We start from the raw sequence: 18,259 nt of genomic DNA, 5'->3' as shown, positions 1-18,259 counted from the left end.
ATCATTAATCGTAATTAAAACATTTTTTTTGGTTTAACATCATATGATAATATTAACTTCTAACATTACCTAATTACTGCGTGATTACGGTTTGTCAAAATTCATGAAAATAAACGTTTTTAAGCAACGACAACGTTAACTAGTGTAAGTTTACAAAAAACACATGGTACAGGAGTTGTACAAAGCGTATTTACACATATTCTTTACCAATCACTCAATCCTCATACGTCATAAGTTCCATTAGTTATAATACGTGTATAAATACATTCTGCCTATACTGCTCCACAGTCACCAGTGGCGACTAGAACCCGTTTTGTTGGTTACTTCAGATTTGTTTTTAATCGAGCCCAGTCGACCGTTGTAGTAAAAGGATTAATTAATATAGCAGGGTGGGGGTAGATGGGACACCTTTTCATTTTGTTTTCTCTTTCATTTGGTAGTAAACAAAGAACATTTAATGAATTATAAAACCTTATCTTCACGACTTCCACAGACCGTTGTTAATTGTTTAAAACACGATCAGGTTATTTGGATATTATGTGTTAAAGATGTCCCATCTTCCCCGACTCTACTATCTTATGCTAATTAGTTTAAAACGTGTTCATTCATTAGATCTGTGATCTCTTGTTGGTTAAAATCTACTCAAATGTTTGCTCATTTATTAAAGAGCAGCAGTGAAATCACTACCATTCATAAAAGAGTCTCAATAATTTTTTTTGAATACATGAACGAATAAATGTGGGTTTGCCCTTGTGCGGCAGGGAAATGACAGTCATTTGATATAACGCAGGTACGTGTAATTTGGGCAGGATATAACAGTGATGATTCTTTAAACCCAAAAGTCAGTATTCGGTTGTTCATATTGTCAGCTTTTCTAAAAACTAAGACTGCCTTCATAAATAAGCACACGCAAAATTACTGTGCCAACAGTTTTACATATTCATTGTTGCGTGAATAGGTTAAAAACAAACAACGTTTAATTGCGAAAAGATGATCAGTTCCCTGCTTGTTTCTATGTTTTTTTTCTCGATGGTAAACGACACAGCATCCAATGGTAATTTTGCATGTCATTGGACTATTTTTAATTGCTGGTCATTGGACTATTTTTGTGGGGAGATTTTATGAAAACCCTGTCAAATGTATTCTTTAATCGCCTAACTGAAATCAAGTCGTAATACATATTCGCAAACCAAAGAGATTAAAACCATCTCTTTGGTTTGGTTTTAATCTCTTTGCACAAACTTGAGAATATTTTTTCCGAGTTAGAACCACATAATTAGCAACTAGTTCAATACATTACGTTGGATGTTCAACTTACGCGAGTAATATTAATTTAAAATGTGACTCTAAAACACAAACATAAGAACAAAAGTTTTCGCTTTACCGTTTGTTTTATTACGCAATACATACAGAAAAGGTGCAAAATATATGTTTTTGTTGAAATATTTTAACCCCCCTAAAAAAAATATAAAAAAACCAGCGCCGACCTGCGGAAAAGTTAGCGTGTCCAATGTCCATACTAATATATATTGGCAAGTCTTAATACTGTACCGAACTGATAGATAGGCCTGTTTAGGTAATATGCCGAGATTCAAGAAAACAAATAAATCTTTGCTAAAGACAATTCCAATGGACGAAGTTGCCTTAGACCTCAGTTCACCTGACTCTCTCTTTCAATCACTTATCCAGCATTCATGTTCAATTGAACGCTTCTACGAATATTACTGGGAACAACGTCATCTCTACATTCCGTGCTTAAAATCAGGGGTAACTATTCCATGTACTTTATTGTAAATCTTACTTCAATTAGGTTATCTTAAGGGAAGGTAATGCTTTAGCTAGTGACTACTAACTTTTCAAACCGTTCCTTAAGTCTCTCTAATACCCATTGTCCAACCTACAGAGCATGGCAGGTGCATGACCGATTTTCTCACAGACTTTTGGTTATGCTCGCCATAATTCGTCTCAAGCACGCCAATAAATTAAAGAATGAAAAAGTTGTATTAAATTTGGAAGGATTTTAATATGGCTTGAAAATATTAAATTGAGCAGGATTTTCTAATGTGGCTTGAAAATATACATGCTTTGTACTCCGATTTTAATGAAAGCATGCGCGCATGCAACAAATATCCGTCTTGCATAAGATGTTGTCAGAAACTGCAGTACTCGGCAGACTGGCCTATTCCCTATTATATATTTTTCTAGAAACTTAACAAAGCTAAGATTATTACACCATAGGTTCATATCCGGGATATGGGATAATCCCACATAAAGTATAATACTACATTGTAATCAACGAGGGACACCGAGGTATGCGAGAGGGTGCGCCGTGCGCAAGCACTACCAATAAAATGAACAATAGAAGTGGTAACTTGTGCGCTTAAAATCTCTCCTGTGCGGGTTTGTCTGGAGGACGTGCGCACTTAAAATATCGTAGTTACGATCAGTAATTTAAATGAAACAGCTAATGGTAATTAAAAATAATCTGTCATGCGCAGCAGGGCTTTGGTCGTGTTAACCGAGCGTAACCAATTTCCTTTAGAAAACGAATAATAATATTGTTGTTATCTGTTAAATATAAACGTTCATTCTCCACAAGTGCAAAATGCAAACTTGTGTAAAATAACATCTCTTCACAAGGGATTTTAGTGAGGTCTATCATTTTTTGTTAAACAATGTGTAAACAAAAATCTTTTTTTACAATCATTTGCCTAACTGGTCTCTAGTAACCTTCGAACTTATACAGAAATAGTGGCATCTGCACTCCTTAACATACTCTTTTTTGTCATTATTTACGTCAAATAACTATCATTTCTTTTTAAAGAGTGGGGACAATTCTCAAAATGATAAGCGACTTCCAGGGACAAGATCTTCTTACTTTAACAAACTGTTTAATCATGAAATATTAAAAGAAGTCGTACTGAGCAAGAAACTTAAGTACGACAAAGATATTTGTGCATGTCGATTTGATGATGAGAAGAAGTGTCGGGTAAATGCTGAAGTACATGGACCTGTCACGTGAGCAAAACAATTTTAGTTTTCTATGTTTAATAAATGGCAATGCCAGGAAGCAACAATATAAACACTTCTTCGTTTGTAAAGCTAAAAGCATACCCTGTTGCAAAAGTTGTATTACATCTTTTTTAAAGGGTGACATACTGACATTTAAATGTTACTTAACTTTTCTAATTTTATTACCCCATTTGGTACAATTATGCAATTAATATTTAAATATATATACATATATATATATATATATATTTTTTTTTTGCAACATTACTATTAATTAAGACATCACAGGTGCGATATACATGTTGTATTGTCGCTTTCAGTCTATTCATACCGTGAAACAACACGATGTAACATTTTGTGATCATCCAATGCTACAAGTGGCACAAAACAACATGACATACTTTGTATCAATTTATATTACATAGTTGCATAAATTGAGCAGGTTTCATAATTATTTAAATGATGTTACAGAGCTGAAAAAGTTCACAGTTTATTCCATGATGATAAAATGACGTTACAATTTCACCAACCCCAGAGATTTCATGATGAGTTATGGAAAATACAAGAAAAACTTGAAAGTTTTTTTGGCTCTCAAGTCGGCTCCAACGTTTATATGACACCGGATGGTTCTCAAGGTTTGGCTCCCCACCATGATAATGTAGAGGTATGTAGCATAGCTCAAAATATTTTTTACTTTGTGCTCTGATTTAATTTTTAATAAAATCTAAACATTTTCAGGTATTTATCCTTCAGCTGGAAGGAGAGAAGGAATGGAAATTATATTCACCTGTTGTAAATTTACCGAGAAACTCAAGTTCTGATTTTGACGATAGCACAGTTAAGGGACTTACCCTCCTTGACACCATTTTAATGAAACCAGGAGATGTTTTGTATTTTCCTAGAGGAACCGTTCACCAAGCTAAATCTATCAAAGGTAATTGTTATAAACGTCGGTTGATATAAAACCTCGCACTAGCAGTGAGGTCATCAAGGAGCAAGTTGCATAAGAATACATTCCTGTTCAGTTTTAAAAAGCAACCAAATCAAAATAATACAGAACACATGGTGTGCAGAGAGACTACTTGTTTCCTAATTCCCAGTGTTGCAGGAAGTGGACTTTTTGTTGTTAATTGTTACACAAGTTTTTTATTATTAAAAAAAGTTTTCACTTTTCTACCTTTAATTAAAAAAATGGACACAGAAACACTGAATACCTGTAATTGAGTGATGTTGCGATTCATTGCTTTCCAGACAGCAAATTAACAAGGAGCGAAAAATGGTTAAAAAAAATTCATGCGGACTATTCTCTTTATTTTTTAGTTGCTTCACTTTTTTATTTTTAATACTTTTTTCCAACGCCTGCAACACTTTAGCATTAGCATGCATGCTCGGCACTCCGCAATTTTCAACCGGAGGTGCCAAGCATAAAAAAAACTGTTTGGTCACAAGCTTCCGGGGTCGCACTCGGCCGGGCACATTTCTAATATTAACATATATATAAATTTAACACATAATTGGTACGCAATTTATCATTTCACACTGTTTGCCAAATTCTTTGGATTTTTCCTAACTTTCAGGCAAATGCTGTGCTCATAATGTTGTTAGATGTTTATATTTATTTTACACAAATCAACTTCAGGTACAGGTCACTCCACACATTTAACAATAAGCACATATGAAACTCAATGTTGGGGAGACTACATATTGGACTTTATTCCATATCTGACAGATGCTGCTGCAGATAAAGTAGTTTCATTAAGACGAGGCTTACCTCGGAAGTATTACAACCAGGTGATGTTGTGTTTTTTGTTTATTTAAAACCGTGTCTTGCAACTTATTAGGTTGGGTCGCCCACCACAGTGATGTGCATGGCCATGTAGCTCTTGATAGCAGTTTATATCGAATTGCCAGCTTTGCAATTAGTTTTTACATAATATTGAAGTTTTCTCCAACTAATGTGGCAAATTGCTATTTAACAGACAGTATTCATACTGATTACTGACCAGTGACCCATATGAGAATTACTTTAACGTACTTGGATACCCTGGCCTGTTGTCAGAGATAGTCTTGTAGTTTGTACATGAGATTGATATTAAATAACTTTAACTTATCTCATTTATTTGCTGATTGTTGCTTTTCCTGGATGACAGCGTCAGCACCTTATATTTGAAAACCCCGTTTCAATTTTACAAAACATATGCATTATTCAACGCTTTTTTTTAGGGCTGTGGAAAAGTTAACAGTTAACCGGTTAACCAAACCTATTCGGTCCCTATTCGGTTAACCGCTATAACCGAATCTATTCGGTCCCTATTCGGTTAACCGCTAACGAAAAGACCGAACCTATTCGGTTAACCGCTAACGAAAAGTTCAAGTCGTTAACCGAACTATGACGTCATAGGGCATAAACGTATATCAATATCTGTCTTATTTACACGAAAGGTTCGTGTTCGTTGATTGTTGTTTTGCAATAAGACAGAGTGCGCAGGGACGCTGTTGCTTTGATCATGCCCTACAACGGCGATTACGCCATCAATCTTGATTGTTAATACCGCAGGCTAACTAGTTTTGCAATACTATATTAGTGTAATACACAACTTAAATGTTTTCCTCAGCCAAGCAGCGTGTTTGTTACGAAAAAGGAGGCATTCACACGTGGATTCATTGCATCATAATAGCGATTGTTTGACCTGGCAATTGATTACGACATAATAGCAATTCAAACGTTAATAACTGCGTCGTAATTGCAATTCACACGTTGATTATTTAGACAGCAGGTGTTTTAAAACAGGTTTGAATATGAATAAGAAAACATTACTTTGACCTTAAGGACGTTTGCGCGTGTATTGCAAGCATAGTCCATACGTACGTCGTAAAGTTGCCTTTAAATTCGCGAAAGAAAAGCGATAAACAAGACGCTTTTATTAGGATTACACTTGTATCGGTTAACCGGTTAAAACTGAACGGTTACCGGTTAAACAAAATAAGGAAAATCCACAGCCCTACTTTTTTTTATTATGTATTTTTAATGTAAAATATTAAAATTTCTGGATCCATCTAGACTCGCTTCACAGCATAATGTGGTGTAACAAAACAACAGTTTAAAAAAGACTTTGTAATAGTTACTAATATCATACAGACTTCTACTGATGGTTTTAAACAAAATTTGAAAAAAGCCCTAATTAGTTTGGCCGAATCTTTAACTGAAAGTACTGATGTTGAAATGAGCGATTCAATTGTTTGTAACTTTTTTGCAAATAGACTTCCTCCATTTGGATCTGTGCAAGAACAACTAGGTAAGATTTGCTTGGTTATGATTAATTTTTAAGAATTATAACTAAATATATATAGTTTGTATACTTCGTAGATATATACCTCGGGTCTACCTTTTTTCCATTTTTAGCTTGACACTATCCATGCAACATACATATAAAGGACATAGTTAATTGCAAACAAAAAGTCAAGTAATTTACTGCAATACGACTGTTGTGACACATTAATGATAAAATGGAAAACTTTTTCTGCTAAACTAATTAATGTGTGCTAACAATTAAACAAATATTCTTTTTATTTCTACTAGAGCTGCTGTTGGAAAAGCTATACATTATTCACGTAATTTAAGTCCTACCATGTTTATTTTTAATCTTGCTCAGGCAAAAATCCAACACTCAGTTCAATGGTTCGCCTTTCGTACCCTGACCATGTCTTAATATCAAGAGGAAAAGGTCAATATCATGCGGAGGATACTTTGGAAGAAGATGATAATGATCTTGAATCAGATGAAGAGGGAGATAAAGAAGACTCTGAGAAGATGGAGGTTTATGTTTATTACTCCACCAGGAACAGGAGGATCACTCATATGATGGAGGAAGAGGAAAAGGTGTGGAAGTTTTTCAAAATCATTTTTTTGTGGCAGGCAACTCAAGGTTTTACTAACATGACTAAATGAGTGTATTATTACTAGGTATATGTGGTAGATTCTTACACCTCATGCTTACTTTGTCTGTAATATTTGAAGAACCTATTAACATAAACTGTTGTTTTCCAGAACAGCTATTAACAATGGTAGCAGCAATAATATATGGTTATTGGTTAAGTGATTTATAAAATGCCTGCTGCCATATGATTTTTACAATTTAACTAAAGCTATATCACAGTGGTTAGAAAGAGTGTCTCTTAACAAGAGAATACCATGTTTAAAGTACTATGCAGATTATTCTTTCTTGCTATGCAAGAATAAGTTAATGATCATAATTGCTATAATTATAGTTTTCCTTTTGCATTTCACAGCCCAAAGGATTGCGATTTGCTGCGGAGTGTTGGGGTGGTCTCACCACTCTTAAAAAGTCTGAATCTGATTTCGTTAAAGTTTCCGACCTCAATCTTCCCATGCATGTTGGCTTGGACATGCTTGTTGCTCTGTGGGCAGAGGGGTTGCTTGAATGCAAAAATGACAATTAACATAAAAACATATTGTTTTGGTTGCTCAAAATTTTTAATTAAGCTCATTTTACTGCAAGTAACTGAAAACTCTTTTTACCAAAGTCATTTTGCTCGATGCCAACTTTCTATTAATACCATTACTGTTTTAATACCCTTTTTCATTTTAAACATTTTCGGTTCCTATTTTTCTTAAATTTGTCAATGCTGCTATCATTTTTTATGATGTTGTTTTTGTTTCTTCCAGGTGGTGTACGGTGTAGGATATAAAAAGTTTAAAAATTAAAATGGCAGCAACTGTGGCCAGTAGCTCTGAACGATTTCTTTGCATTTATCCAGCTTATCTGAACAGTAAAAAAACTCTGGCTGAAGGTCGACGAATTCCAAAGAAAAGTGCATGTGAAAATCCAACTTTCGGAGAAATTAAAGACGTTTGCATCGCTGCAGGCCTCAAACCTTTGGTTGAAAACAAATTTTATCCTCGTGAGCTTTATAAAAGTGATGCTGCCTCAAGAGGAAGAGTGAGAGTGCAGTTAAAGAACGAAGACGGTTCTCTGGTTGATCCTCGTTTTCCCAACAAGAAAACATTGCTTCTACATGTTGGAGAAATGATTCCGAAGTTAAAAGCTCGCACTAGCAAAGGAGGGTCGGGAGATGGGTCTCAAACATCCAGTCAGGCCGGACCAAAGTCGAAAAAACAGAAAAAGCGAAGATGATCGATGTTACTTCACTTACGTGTCCTGAAAAAACTTTTATATTTAAAAAGAGAATAGTTTGCATTTGATCAGATTTTACTTTATTTTGGTGTGAAATGTGGGGTGGACAAGGCTATCGTTGCTATACTGCATATCCTCAACTTGGTGTTGTTAATGCCTTGCAAGTTTTGGACAAAGGAGAATGGAAGAAAGACTAGTTTTTACTTCAGAATCCGAGCGTAATACAACACAAGCTAAACATGGTGGATGTTGTCTTTTTGATGTATTAAAGTTGAAAAGGATTTTTGACCTTTTTCCCAAAATAGAATAATGAATATAATAGAAAAATACAAATGTTTTATACATTCTGTTTATAAAATATGAATTTAAAATAAGCGTGGTCGCTACACCTAGCGAGTAAACAAGCCATTTATTCTAATTAAGTGTGTACTTAAAGGCATGACCCGTACAATGGGGGAGTTGGCTTAAAACAGGATTGACCCAAAGGTTTGGCACTGACGGAAAAACAAACCCCCCCAAAAAGAAATTCCACCAATAGTTCACAGTGAACAGTTTCATGGGCACACTTGTAAATTGTAGAAGTGCATTACTGTAATACACAAGAAATTAAATATAAAAATAAGTATGAAAAAATAAATATGTAGAAAGAAAGGTATATACAAAATACGCAGCAATGTTAGCTGATAATTTATGGATGAAATGTTGTTTGATGAAGGTTTAGGCCTATGTAGGTCAAGATATCTCAGCTGAAGATGTCCGATCTTTTCTAACCCCATTTTCTGCCATTCAAAGGAAACATGGTTGGTGAACCCGCGTGTAAGAACCATAAAAGACATGCCCCTGAAAAAAACTGATACGAAAATTGGTCCAGAACCCTTCTGTGGATCAACCTTCACCGAAATCTTTGAGTCACGATGGAGAAAATTACGGGGTAAAGTGTAGCCTATAATATTTGTCACCGAGTAAGTTTTGTTCATAAATCAAACGATCTGCTGTTGCTTTCATTGCAGAATTGAGTTTTCGGTGACAATACCTTGCTGACCAACGACTGCTTCCTTGTCTCAAAAAATGCAAAATACACAAACTGTCTATACTGTAAATAAAAACCAATCAGAACTCCCTACTGCCGCGAATACCCGCGCCTGGTCAGTCATATGTTCATAACGTAATTTAAATGTAATCACTCCAAAAGCGACAAGCATAACCTGCAGCAACACAAACTTCCCAAATAATTTTTTACACTGCGACGGCCGACGGTGATAAAATTGTTTCAAGCAAAAAATAAGAGAATTTTTCTTGCGTATTAATGCTTCTATAAAATCATTCTACCTGCTAAAAATGGCAATCAAAACCGCCTCGTGGTTACTTATTCTGATTTGTTCTTGATTGGGCCTACTCCGTTAAAGTAAAAGGGTAAACCAATATAATGCAACTTATTATAATACGTGCTTATTCAATAGAGCTTTGCTGTCTTGTTTTTCATTTTGCTTTTCTGTTGTTCCTGTTGCTGTTTTATCAGAACCATAGTTTAGTTTGTACGAATCTGCGCTGTAAAGTGTTCGTCACTTGTATTGTTATTACACTTAGCCTACTCCTGTAAGTTGTTTTTCACTGTTAAATTTACAGACTATACGTTGGGAAATTAGTTTGTATTTAGTGTTTAAAGGTTATGGAGTTTTTGGTGTTTAAAACAAATATGTATTTAATAGTTATACAGATACATTAGGTGTACATAAAAGTAATACAACAGATATTGTAAAGCTGGTCAATCTAAACCATGCCACAAGAAGTTGGATGTTGCACTAAGTATTTTTTGTTCAGTTTTAACATCTTGTTCTGGGTAAGATTTTGTTTTTGCTTTATATTCATGAATGTTTACAAAAAAAATTTTAAACCTAAGTAATAAAATAAACGCTACATTGCAGCAGTTTACAAACGGTAGCCATTCAACTAGTCTACGTCAAATCCCTAGAAAACCAAATTAAACAACTCATTGTTACGTAAACCCCCAATTTGTCACCATTTTGTGTTTAAAATACCATGTGTGGGTAGGAAAAAATGAATGTTTTTGGGTAAATTAAATAAAATTAAAACCAATTTTAATATATGTTATACATATATATATATATATATATTCAAATTGGTTTTAATTTTATTGGCCCATTACCCCAACTCCCGGGGTGCTACTGCATGGACCTTCCTAGTTAGAGAAGCCTGACGTTTCCTGGAGGTAGGCGACAGCTTGGCCAAGGTTAGATGCTCCCGTTATGCGTTCGCATAAGCTGGGCATGTGTCTCATCTTACTCGTCGACAGGGCAGATAGGACTCTCACTTTTTTAAGTTGCCTAAGTAACAAATATTTTAGAAATTCTTGCTTCATGATGTATGTTGAAGCGGGTAGGCGTATAAGTTATGTTTAACATCCGTATTAACTATTTGTTTACGTCACAGTAGTGCTTGACTGCTCGTGACGTATTGAAAGATCATTTAACTTGCAGTAGTGGCAAATTTACTACAAGAAAAATTTGTACATAGCCCATTAGCCTTTCTGCTGTTTTTCCAACAAGCTTATTTACTACAATCTGATATTACAGATAATTGGACTATGTCTACTTGGAGCAGGAATCTGGGCATGGAGTGAAAAGGTAACTTAATAATACATTTGAAAATGGTAACTTTGCCCAGTTTTATTATATTAACCTGTTTTATTCTGTTATTTTAAATATATAGCTATCTTTGCTCTGATTCTATTTGAATAAGAGACTGACGATGCCCTTTAGGCGAAATATATTTCTCTATTACTACTAGTGGTTGGACTTGATTTTTGTTGGTTACGTTTTCGTAGCACCAGATCATCTTTGCTCTGTGTATCTTTAATGAGTAATGCAAACCTTATTAAAGAACAAAAGCTATGTATATGCCTATTTTTTTAAGGGTTTCTTCGACAACTTAACAGCCATCAGCAGCTTGCCTATTGACCCTGTGTTGGTTGTGATCATCATCGCACTGGTTATGTTCTTGCTTAGTTTCTCTGGTTGTCTAGGTTCCTTAAGAGAGAATATTTTTCTGCTTAAATGTGTAAGTAAATTGTTATTTAGGTATTAAAACCTGCAATACCGTTTTGGTAATAACTTTGGAAAATGTGTAGGTCAAAAGTAAACCGCAATTGATGTGGCGAAATTTGTCACAAACGTTGTTACCATACTAAAGGACGGAATAACCAAAGTAACCAGCTGGTGTTTTAAAATTGTAGCTACATCATCTAATGCAATAGGATGTGCAATAAAAATTGGTTGTTTAAAAATGTTGGCAGAATGTTATTAATCTTGTGCCCTGATTTAAGTCATCATGGAAAAGCGAACAAAAGAATGTTATAAGAACATCATGTTTGCACAATATTGGCTGCTGTCATTTATGGTAAAAAAACTAAAAAGTCATTTTTTTGTTCTCTACACCAGAAAATTTACTTGGTAATGTCACTGTGTCTTGAGTCTTTGCTTGCACTTAAAGATGGCTTTTTTAGCGCTGTGCCCCAATGTTATGACTAATGGCACAAGAACAAAACTACTTTTTAGAGTTTTAAACCATTTACTTACCAGATACTAGTACATAAAAACATCCTCTTTTAAATTCCAGTTTTATACCATTAAAATTAATAATGAATAATATATATACATTATCAGGTTTATTTGTGGTTAAATTAGTAGTTTCACAAAATGTATATTGTTTTATAATTTATATATACTTAGTAAAGTTGAATCATATCAGTTTATCACCCATATTGTTACTGATATAATATGTCTCAATAATTGAATGTATGTACTGTACATCTGAATTAATTGTGGGATGAATTCTTTTAAATGCCTTTAAAAATAAGTATTACGTATTACTAACGTAGAGCCATGTGACTCATAATCATACAATAATATAAATCATGTGAGGTCCTCCAGATCTATGTAGTCATGTTGGAATAGCTGGATTATCACTTACCGTTACCAATATGACATAATATTGTGTTGAAGCCACAAATACCCAATGATACATTCTACTGTTATTCCTACTTGGTGAAAATGTGAATTTGAGCCTTTCATCTCATTTGTAAATGTTATTTTTTTGTTCTTACATTAATACATAAGGTGTCAGCACGCCATCACACATTCAAAATCCCTGTAACCCTAAACTCCCATATTTTCAATATTTTTTGTTAAATATTTTTGTATCTTCTTAATTGTCAGGATAACCTGTTTTCTCTACAACAGTACATAGTTTAGCTGTGTTTATTCTGTAAATCTATATGCTATCCTATGCACTTTAAAATAGACAGCTTGGGAAAATGAGCAATTTCCTGCCATAGATTTAAGCATTACATAGATAGACGAAGACCAACACCAAATAGCTTAACAGACGACAAGTACTATTTTATTTAAAGTGTAAATGTAATATTAACCAATAACTATTGTTTTGACCAATATATCTTGCATGTTGCAAAAAATGTAAATATATCTATATATGTAATATTTATATCTAAATATATTTATTAAATTATATTATTCCGATTGATTTCAAATAACAACTTTAGCAATCATTCAATTATTTTAGTTCTACATAACATCACCTTGTAAAAGATAGATGTCTCACTGTAGGTTATAATATTAACAAGCTGTACTAAGAGTAATCCAAATATTTGGATTAACAAGTTGCTTGCCAGTGTTGCCATATTTTATTTTATTATGAAATAATTGGCAACAGCTTGTCTTCAAGCTTGTGTGAATTAAGACCTAAATTAAATCTTCTCAATATCTTTGGATGTAATTCATTTCTTGCCATTTGTTGTTTTATATTTACTGTTCTCAAAGTAATTCTGTCTTTACGTATATTTTAATTTATATTTTAGTATAAAGTACTCAAACAAAATTGATTGATTTTCCCAAACCCTCTGGTTTATGCACAAGGTCACTGATGGTTTTAAAATTGATTATACTCTTATTGATTTAATTTCATCTATCAGTTCTCCATTTGTCTCGGTGTAATTTTCTTTGCTGAGCTGATTGCTGGAATCCTTGGCTTCGTATATAAGGATTGGTTTCATCAACAGTTTGCCATCTTCGTCAATAAAACCATTAAAGGTTACAGGGATGACCCCGACCTACAAAACATCATCGATTTTTCTCAAGAATATGTGAGTTTTAATTTGAAAATGATAGTGTTCAGTTTAAATTTTAAAATTACTTAATTGTTTTTAGTAAAGGTATATTTCAAAAGCCCTTTTTGTACTGTTTTAAATCAATCCCCTATGAAACAAGAAACATTCAAAACTTTTATTTACTGAAACATTTTAAAATTAATCTCAAACATTTACTACAGATGACGACCTTTTTGGTTTCAGCTCACAGATTATTAACATAATTTAATTAAACTGGTTACATTACAAATCAGTGTAAGATTCTTATTGTTCACGAAACACATTCAGTAACAATCCCTATTACGACACAATCAAATAGGGAAAGTGGTGTTACAACATAGGTACATTGTAGATGTCACAATTGCCAATGTTTTTTTGTCATTATGTAAACATTATGTAAACAGTAGTCATAAATTTAAACTTGGATTACAGTTTAGTTCTTTCTTCAGAAAAATAAACCAACAAGCAATATATTGATGTCTTGAACCACTCAAAGTATTAACAGCAGTAGAAAGCATAAATAATTGATGTTTCTCTCATTATAATTTCGTTCCTTTGTAACCAGCACCAAATTAAATATAAATTAAACATAAGTGCTTGTAAATTAAACATACACTGCCAGTAGCAAACTAAGTTTAAGATACCTATATTAATATTAATGAAGGTTATTTGTTTTGTTGTATTTGTACTGTTTGCGAATAGCACTATTGGGACGTTTTATGTATTTACTAAATAAAAGAGCAGAGCTCCAATTAATGGACAGTCTTCGATTAGAAACTGATCAAAAAATCAAAATGTGAATACTTTTTGTTCATTTTATGTATAGTGTAGACAATTGGACATGCAATCATTTTTTATTTAAAAATTTTCCGTATAATACTTTAATACCATGTTCTAAGCATGATGCTGTTATCGTTGAGGATGTGTTTCTGTTAACTGTTTTGTGTGTCTCATTTTTTAAGTTGTCAACAAAGTTACATATCAAGTCATCAGGCTTTGGTCACCAGGTGTATGAACCCATGCCATATGATTTACACAAAGACAACTGTTGCCATGGAACGATAAATAAATGATGATGATTATTTTCAGTTAAAATGCTGCGGTGGTGACACTGGCGTTGCTGACTGGGACAACAACATTTACTTTGATTGTGCCAGCAACATCTCGTTTAACGACGTGTTTCTCAAACCTGCTGAATCTTGTGGTGTACCATTCTCATGTTGTATCAAACTAGGCACAAGTAATGTAGTGAATACACAGTGTGGATACGGCCTGAGAGACCCTGGAGTAACGGTGAGTAGTTTTACTAAAAGGGAATATTTAATTCTAGACTTAAAATTCTAAAAAATTAAAGCTCAAAATATCTGCCCCAACTGCAAAGAAAAAGTACCTTGGATTTCTTTTAAAGGTACGTTGGGTTTAACCAACACAACACAGTATGGCTAAATATGTGACCTCCTTCGGCAGATCAAAAAAAATATGTTTTCAATATTGACCCATTGGCCACTGCATCCTACTTTTTTTAAAATATTTTGTTTTTCGCTGGCTGTAAAATATTCTTTCTGAGTGGGAGGCTTGTGTCGGCTTCTTCACTTTATTAAATTATAGTATTTGCTACAGTTGCCATATAGTAAAAGATGTTTTTTTTAAACTTTTTGCGTATGCATTATTAGGATTTTCACTTACCTTGATAAAATCATGGTATTTATAATCTAGCTAGATACAACAAGCTATTTATTTAAACTGCAGTGGGAAAATCTTACTAAATATTCTCCAGTTTATGCAAGTTCAAATAAACAACTTTATTTTTTTGGTTAGAATTCCCTTTTTGGGTTTGATCTATTCTCATTTATTTAAAGTGACAACAAACCTGGTAATACCTATGAAAAGATTATAACTAATGCCTCAGCAAAGTTTTCTTGAAGTATCACTCTCCATTCCTTTTTGAGCCAGCTTAACTTAATGCATGTTGCATTTTATAACCACTGCCTTAAAATGTGAGAAAGCATTAATTTTCACATTCCTTTAAAATGCTATTTTATAATCATCTTGACAACAGCAGTTCTGTGTTCTTTGTGTTCTTGTAATAAACATATTACCTGTTAAGGCATCGGAGCAAGTCACCAAAATTTACACTTCGGGATGCATTACACAGTTTGGTGATTGGTTAAAAACAAATCTATACACCGTTGCTGGAGTATTTATTGGTGTTGCATTAATACAAGTGAGTTGCATTGTTATATATATTCTAAACAAGTTCCTGTAAAGCCTTGGGAACAAACACATATTTAAAACACTTGAATAAAAGTAACGTATTTCCCCTTGTGTGGCTTCGTTTGTTAATTCTAAAATTAAAATGATTCACAGCTATAACCTGGGTTTAATAACACACCATATACTGTGGTTTGATACTCTTAATGTCCACCAGTTAGCAGGTATTAAGCTATTCTGGCAAATGTTTTTGTGTGACAGTGTGTGTTTGCTTTTCAACCAAGTATTATTTTTTGCAACATTTATTATAACATATTGTTTAGAATATCTAAAGTTTGTTCCAAACGGAATGCATTGTTTTCTCAATTATATAAACCTTGTTCAATTTAAATTTAATAATCTGATTGAAACTAGCTGTGTGAAGCAAAATGGAAAAAGAATTCAACGGACTTATAATAATAATAATTTAATAATAGCCTTATTTGTCTGTTTGATTACGTTTGTAAAGTTTTAGAAATATTTTAAACGAAAAGACAGGAAGTAGCTGCAAAACAACAGTTGTTAAAACATGCTTACAGTTAAAAGTATTTACATTTAAATTGAAGAAAATAGGGTTGGTCGCTACACTACACCTATCAGACAAACGAGCTATTTATGTTTAAACTTCAAATATCTAATAAACAACTTTGTTCTTTAGATAGTTCCAATCTGTTTTGCTCAGAATCTCATTAGCGACATTCAAGCAGTGAAAGCAGGATGGTAATGAATTTTAGTTAAAGTATTATTGAATTAATGTTATTATCAGATGCCATATACACAATATAAGCACATTCATTTTTTGACCGAGACATAAACTATTTAATCAAGGAATTAAAATTGTTGGACAAAAGTAATTTCACAATTCTCAGTCGTAACCACATTGCATGAATTTTTTATCCTTTCTTTGTAATGTTTCTCCCTCTAAAAATCGTGCCTACGCCTCTATGTTATGCTGTCCTTTATTTTTGCATATGATGTTGCCGTTTTTAATTTGTCAATATCAACATTTCCTATTTTAACTACTAAAACTTGTATTTGGATCAAATCTTGTGTTGTCTGTTTTTAACAAATGAGCTACTGCCACTTTTTTTTCGTAAGATGACAGGAGATTGTCAAATTTCGACACCGTGTATTGAAGCGGTGAGTATTATCAATGAACTTCTATATTAAATATCCAGAAAGTATGAAAGTAATGAACACACACCAACCACAAACTATTAAAAGTGCAATTTCCTCAATATGTATTTTCTTTGAAAGATTTTTACGATGGCCTTTTGGTTTGTTGTAGTTTTTATTTTACAAAAGTGAACTGATTCAGCTGTAACGTTTGCTGATTTAATTCCCATAAATTAAACTAGTCTTATCAGCCGATTCTTTTGTAATTCTCCATGTAATATATAAATTAACTTTAGGTACCTCAAATTTACCTGTTTCATAATTTCCATCTCTTCGTTAATGTGTTTTTCAAATCCTGATATTTCTTATTTACGGACAAAGGAAAGGATTGTTTTATATCAGCATCACAAACACTGTTGTTTGTATACTTTGGTCAGTTTTTAAGTTACTTATTAATGTGTAAACAAGTATAAAACATTGTTGCATCATTATTATAGCGTTGTAAATATTTCATAGTGTTTATCAACTTAAATTTGTTTTCGTGCATATTTAGTCTCATTTTACATTTATGTACTGTTGTATTTATGCTATATCAATACCATTTAGTTATATCATCAGTTTGTTTTTACCTGGTTGCCTAAATAAATGGCATCCCATAAAATAAATATTGCTGAGGTTTATTTATTCAAGTAGTGACATTACTGTAACCAGTTTTTTTGGTTTGGTGCTTTTAATGATTTAAGGTTTTGAAACAGCATTGCTTATTATGAAGCTTTATTTAAATTACTTTAGCAGTATGCTTCTATTTTTAGGCTTGAGCAGAAGTGGTCTGAAATTGAAGCAGTGATTAGAGAGAACAGACACAGTGGGAGAGAAAGATATTCTAAATCAGACCATCATATTAGAACAGAAAGTGTGAAAGCAGCATCATCATCAGTTGCACCGTGGTATCCAACAAAAATCCAAGAGCAGATTACACCAGTATATTGTAATGTGCCGCATCATAGAATGTATATGTCTGTGCCCAACGTTCGAGTTTCTGAAAGAGGACCAGGATGCGTTTCAGTGCCCTACATTCAAAAATCGTGGACTTCACCAAGTTGTGTGAATGTTGCTTTACAATGTGATGATGATGGTACTATTCTTGTCGATTACGATTGATTTTGCTTATGCGTAAATATGTTCCAAGCTCGAACGTGTGATGTAGTATATTTCTTTGCGTTGCAATTCACATTTATGGCAAAACTATATTTTATCCAATGGTTGTCATAACTCGTCTGTGTTGTTTTCGTAACGCTTTCATCGTTAGTGTTAATATAGTGAGATGGGCATCATTTCATTCTCGTACCGTTCGGTAGTAACCAAAGAATATTTACAGAATTCTGTAACAGTAGACTGTTAGAGGGCGTTGTTATTTGTTGGAAGCACGACCAGAAAATATGGGAATTCAATTAGGTGTCCACGATATTCCATCTTGCCCCACAGTACTACACGTCAAAATTAAATTAACTAATTGCATATAAAACACGGTGGTTCTTAGCTA

At 33.4% G+C, this 18,259-nt stretch overlaps 3 protein-coding genes across 5 annotated transcripts; all 3 read left to right on the top strand.

Annotated features, from left to right (window-relative positions):
• Nucleotides 1-1,484: 1,484 nt before the first annotated feature.
• On the top strand, nucleotides 1,485-7,699 carry LOC149726847 (ribosomal oxygenase 2-like). The gene is made up of 8 exons (XM_089890381.1): nucleotides 1,485-1,767; nucleotides 2,825-3,018; nucleotides 3,484-3,676; nucleotides 3,751-3,946; nucleotides 4,652-4,803; nucleotides 6,152-6,308; nucleotides 6,666-6,892; nucleotides 7,303-7,699. The coding sequence occupies exons 1-8, from the start codon at nucleotides 1,582-1,584 to the stop codon at nucleotides 7,471-7,473; spliced, it is 1,476 nt and encodes a 491-aa protein (XP_089746507.1). The 5' UTR covers nucleotides 1,485-1,581; the 3' UTR covers nucleotides 7,474-7,699.
• An 18-nt stretch (nucleotides 7,700-7,717) lies between these two features.
• On the top strand, nucleotides 7,718-8,410 carry LOC149726846 (signal recognition particle 19 kDa protein-like). Its single transcript, XM_089890389.1, has one exon. It carries the CDS (start codon nucleotides 7,740-7,742, stop codon nucleotides 8,166-8,168), a length of 429 nt encoding a protein of 142 aa, XP_089746515.1. The 5' UTR covers nucleotides 7,718-7,739; the 3' UTR covers nucleotides 8,169-8,410.
• A 1,445-nt stretch (nucleotides 8,411-9,855) lies between these two features.
• Nucleotides 9,856-18,047, top strand: LOC149726845 (tetraspanin-5-like). 3 transcript variants are annotated; one of them, XM_089890382.1, is made up of 8 exons: nucleotides 9,856-10,008; nucleotides 10,763-10,813; nucleotides 11,103-11,246; nucleotides 13,177-13,347; nucleotides 14,440-14,643; nucleotides 15,458-15,574; nucleotides 16,259-16,320; nucleotides 17,529-18,047. In XM_089890382.1, the coding sequence occupies exons 1-8, from the start codon at nucleotides 9,946-9,948 to the stop codon at nucleotides 17,875-17,877; spliced, it is 1,161 nt and encodes a 386-aa protein (XP_089746508.1). In that variant the 5' UTR covers nucleotides 9,856-9,945; the 3' UTR covers nucleotides 17,878-18,047. The 3 variants fall into 3 exon arrangements, with proteins under 3 accessions (XP_089746508.1, XP_089746510.1, XP_089746509.1); XM_089890384.1 differs by lacking the exon at nucleotides 17,529-18,047 and adding an exon at nucleotides 17,013-17,381; XM_089890383.1 differs by lacking the exon at nucleotides 17,529-18,047 and having other exon boundaries at nucleotides 16,259-17,396.
• Nucleotides 18,048-18,259: the final 212 nt, after the last annotated feature.

The sequence above is a fragment of the Ciona robusta genome, chromosome 12, assembly GCF_009617815.1.
Source record: "Ciona robusta chromosome 12, ASM961781v2".
NCBI lineage: Eukaryota > Metazoa > Chordata > Ascidiacea > Phlebobranchia > Cionidae > Ciona > Ciona robusta.
This window is presented reverse-complemented; position numbering and strand designations above follow the sequence as displayed.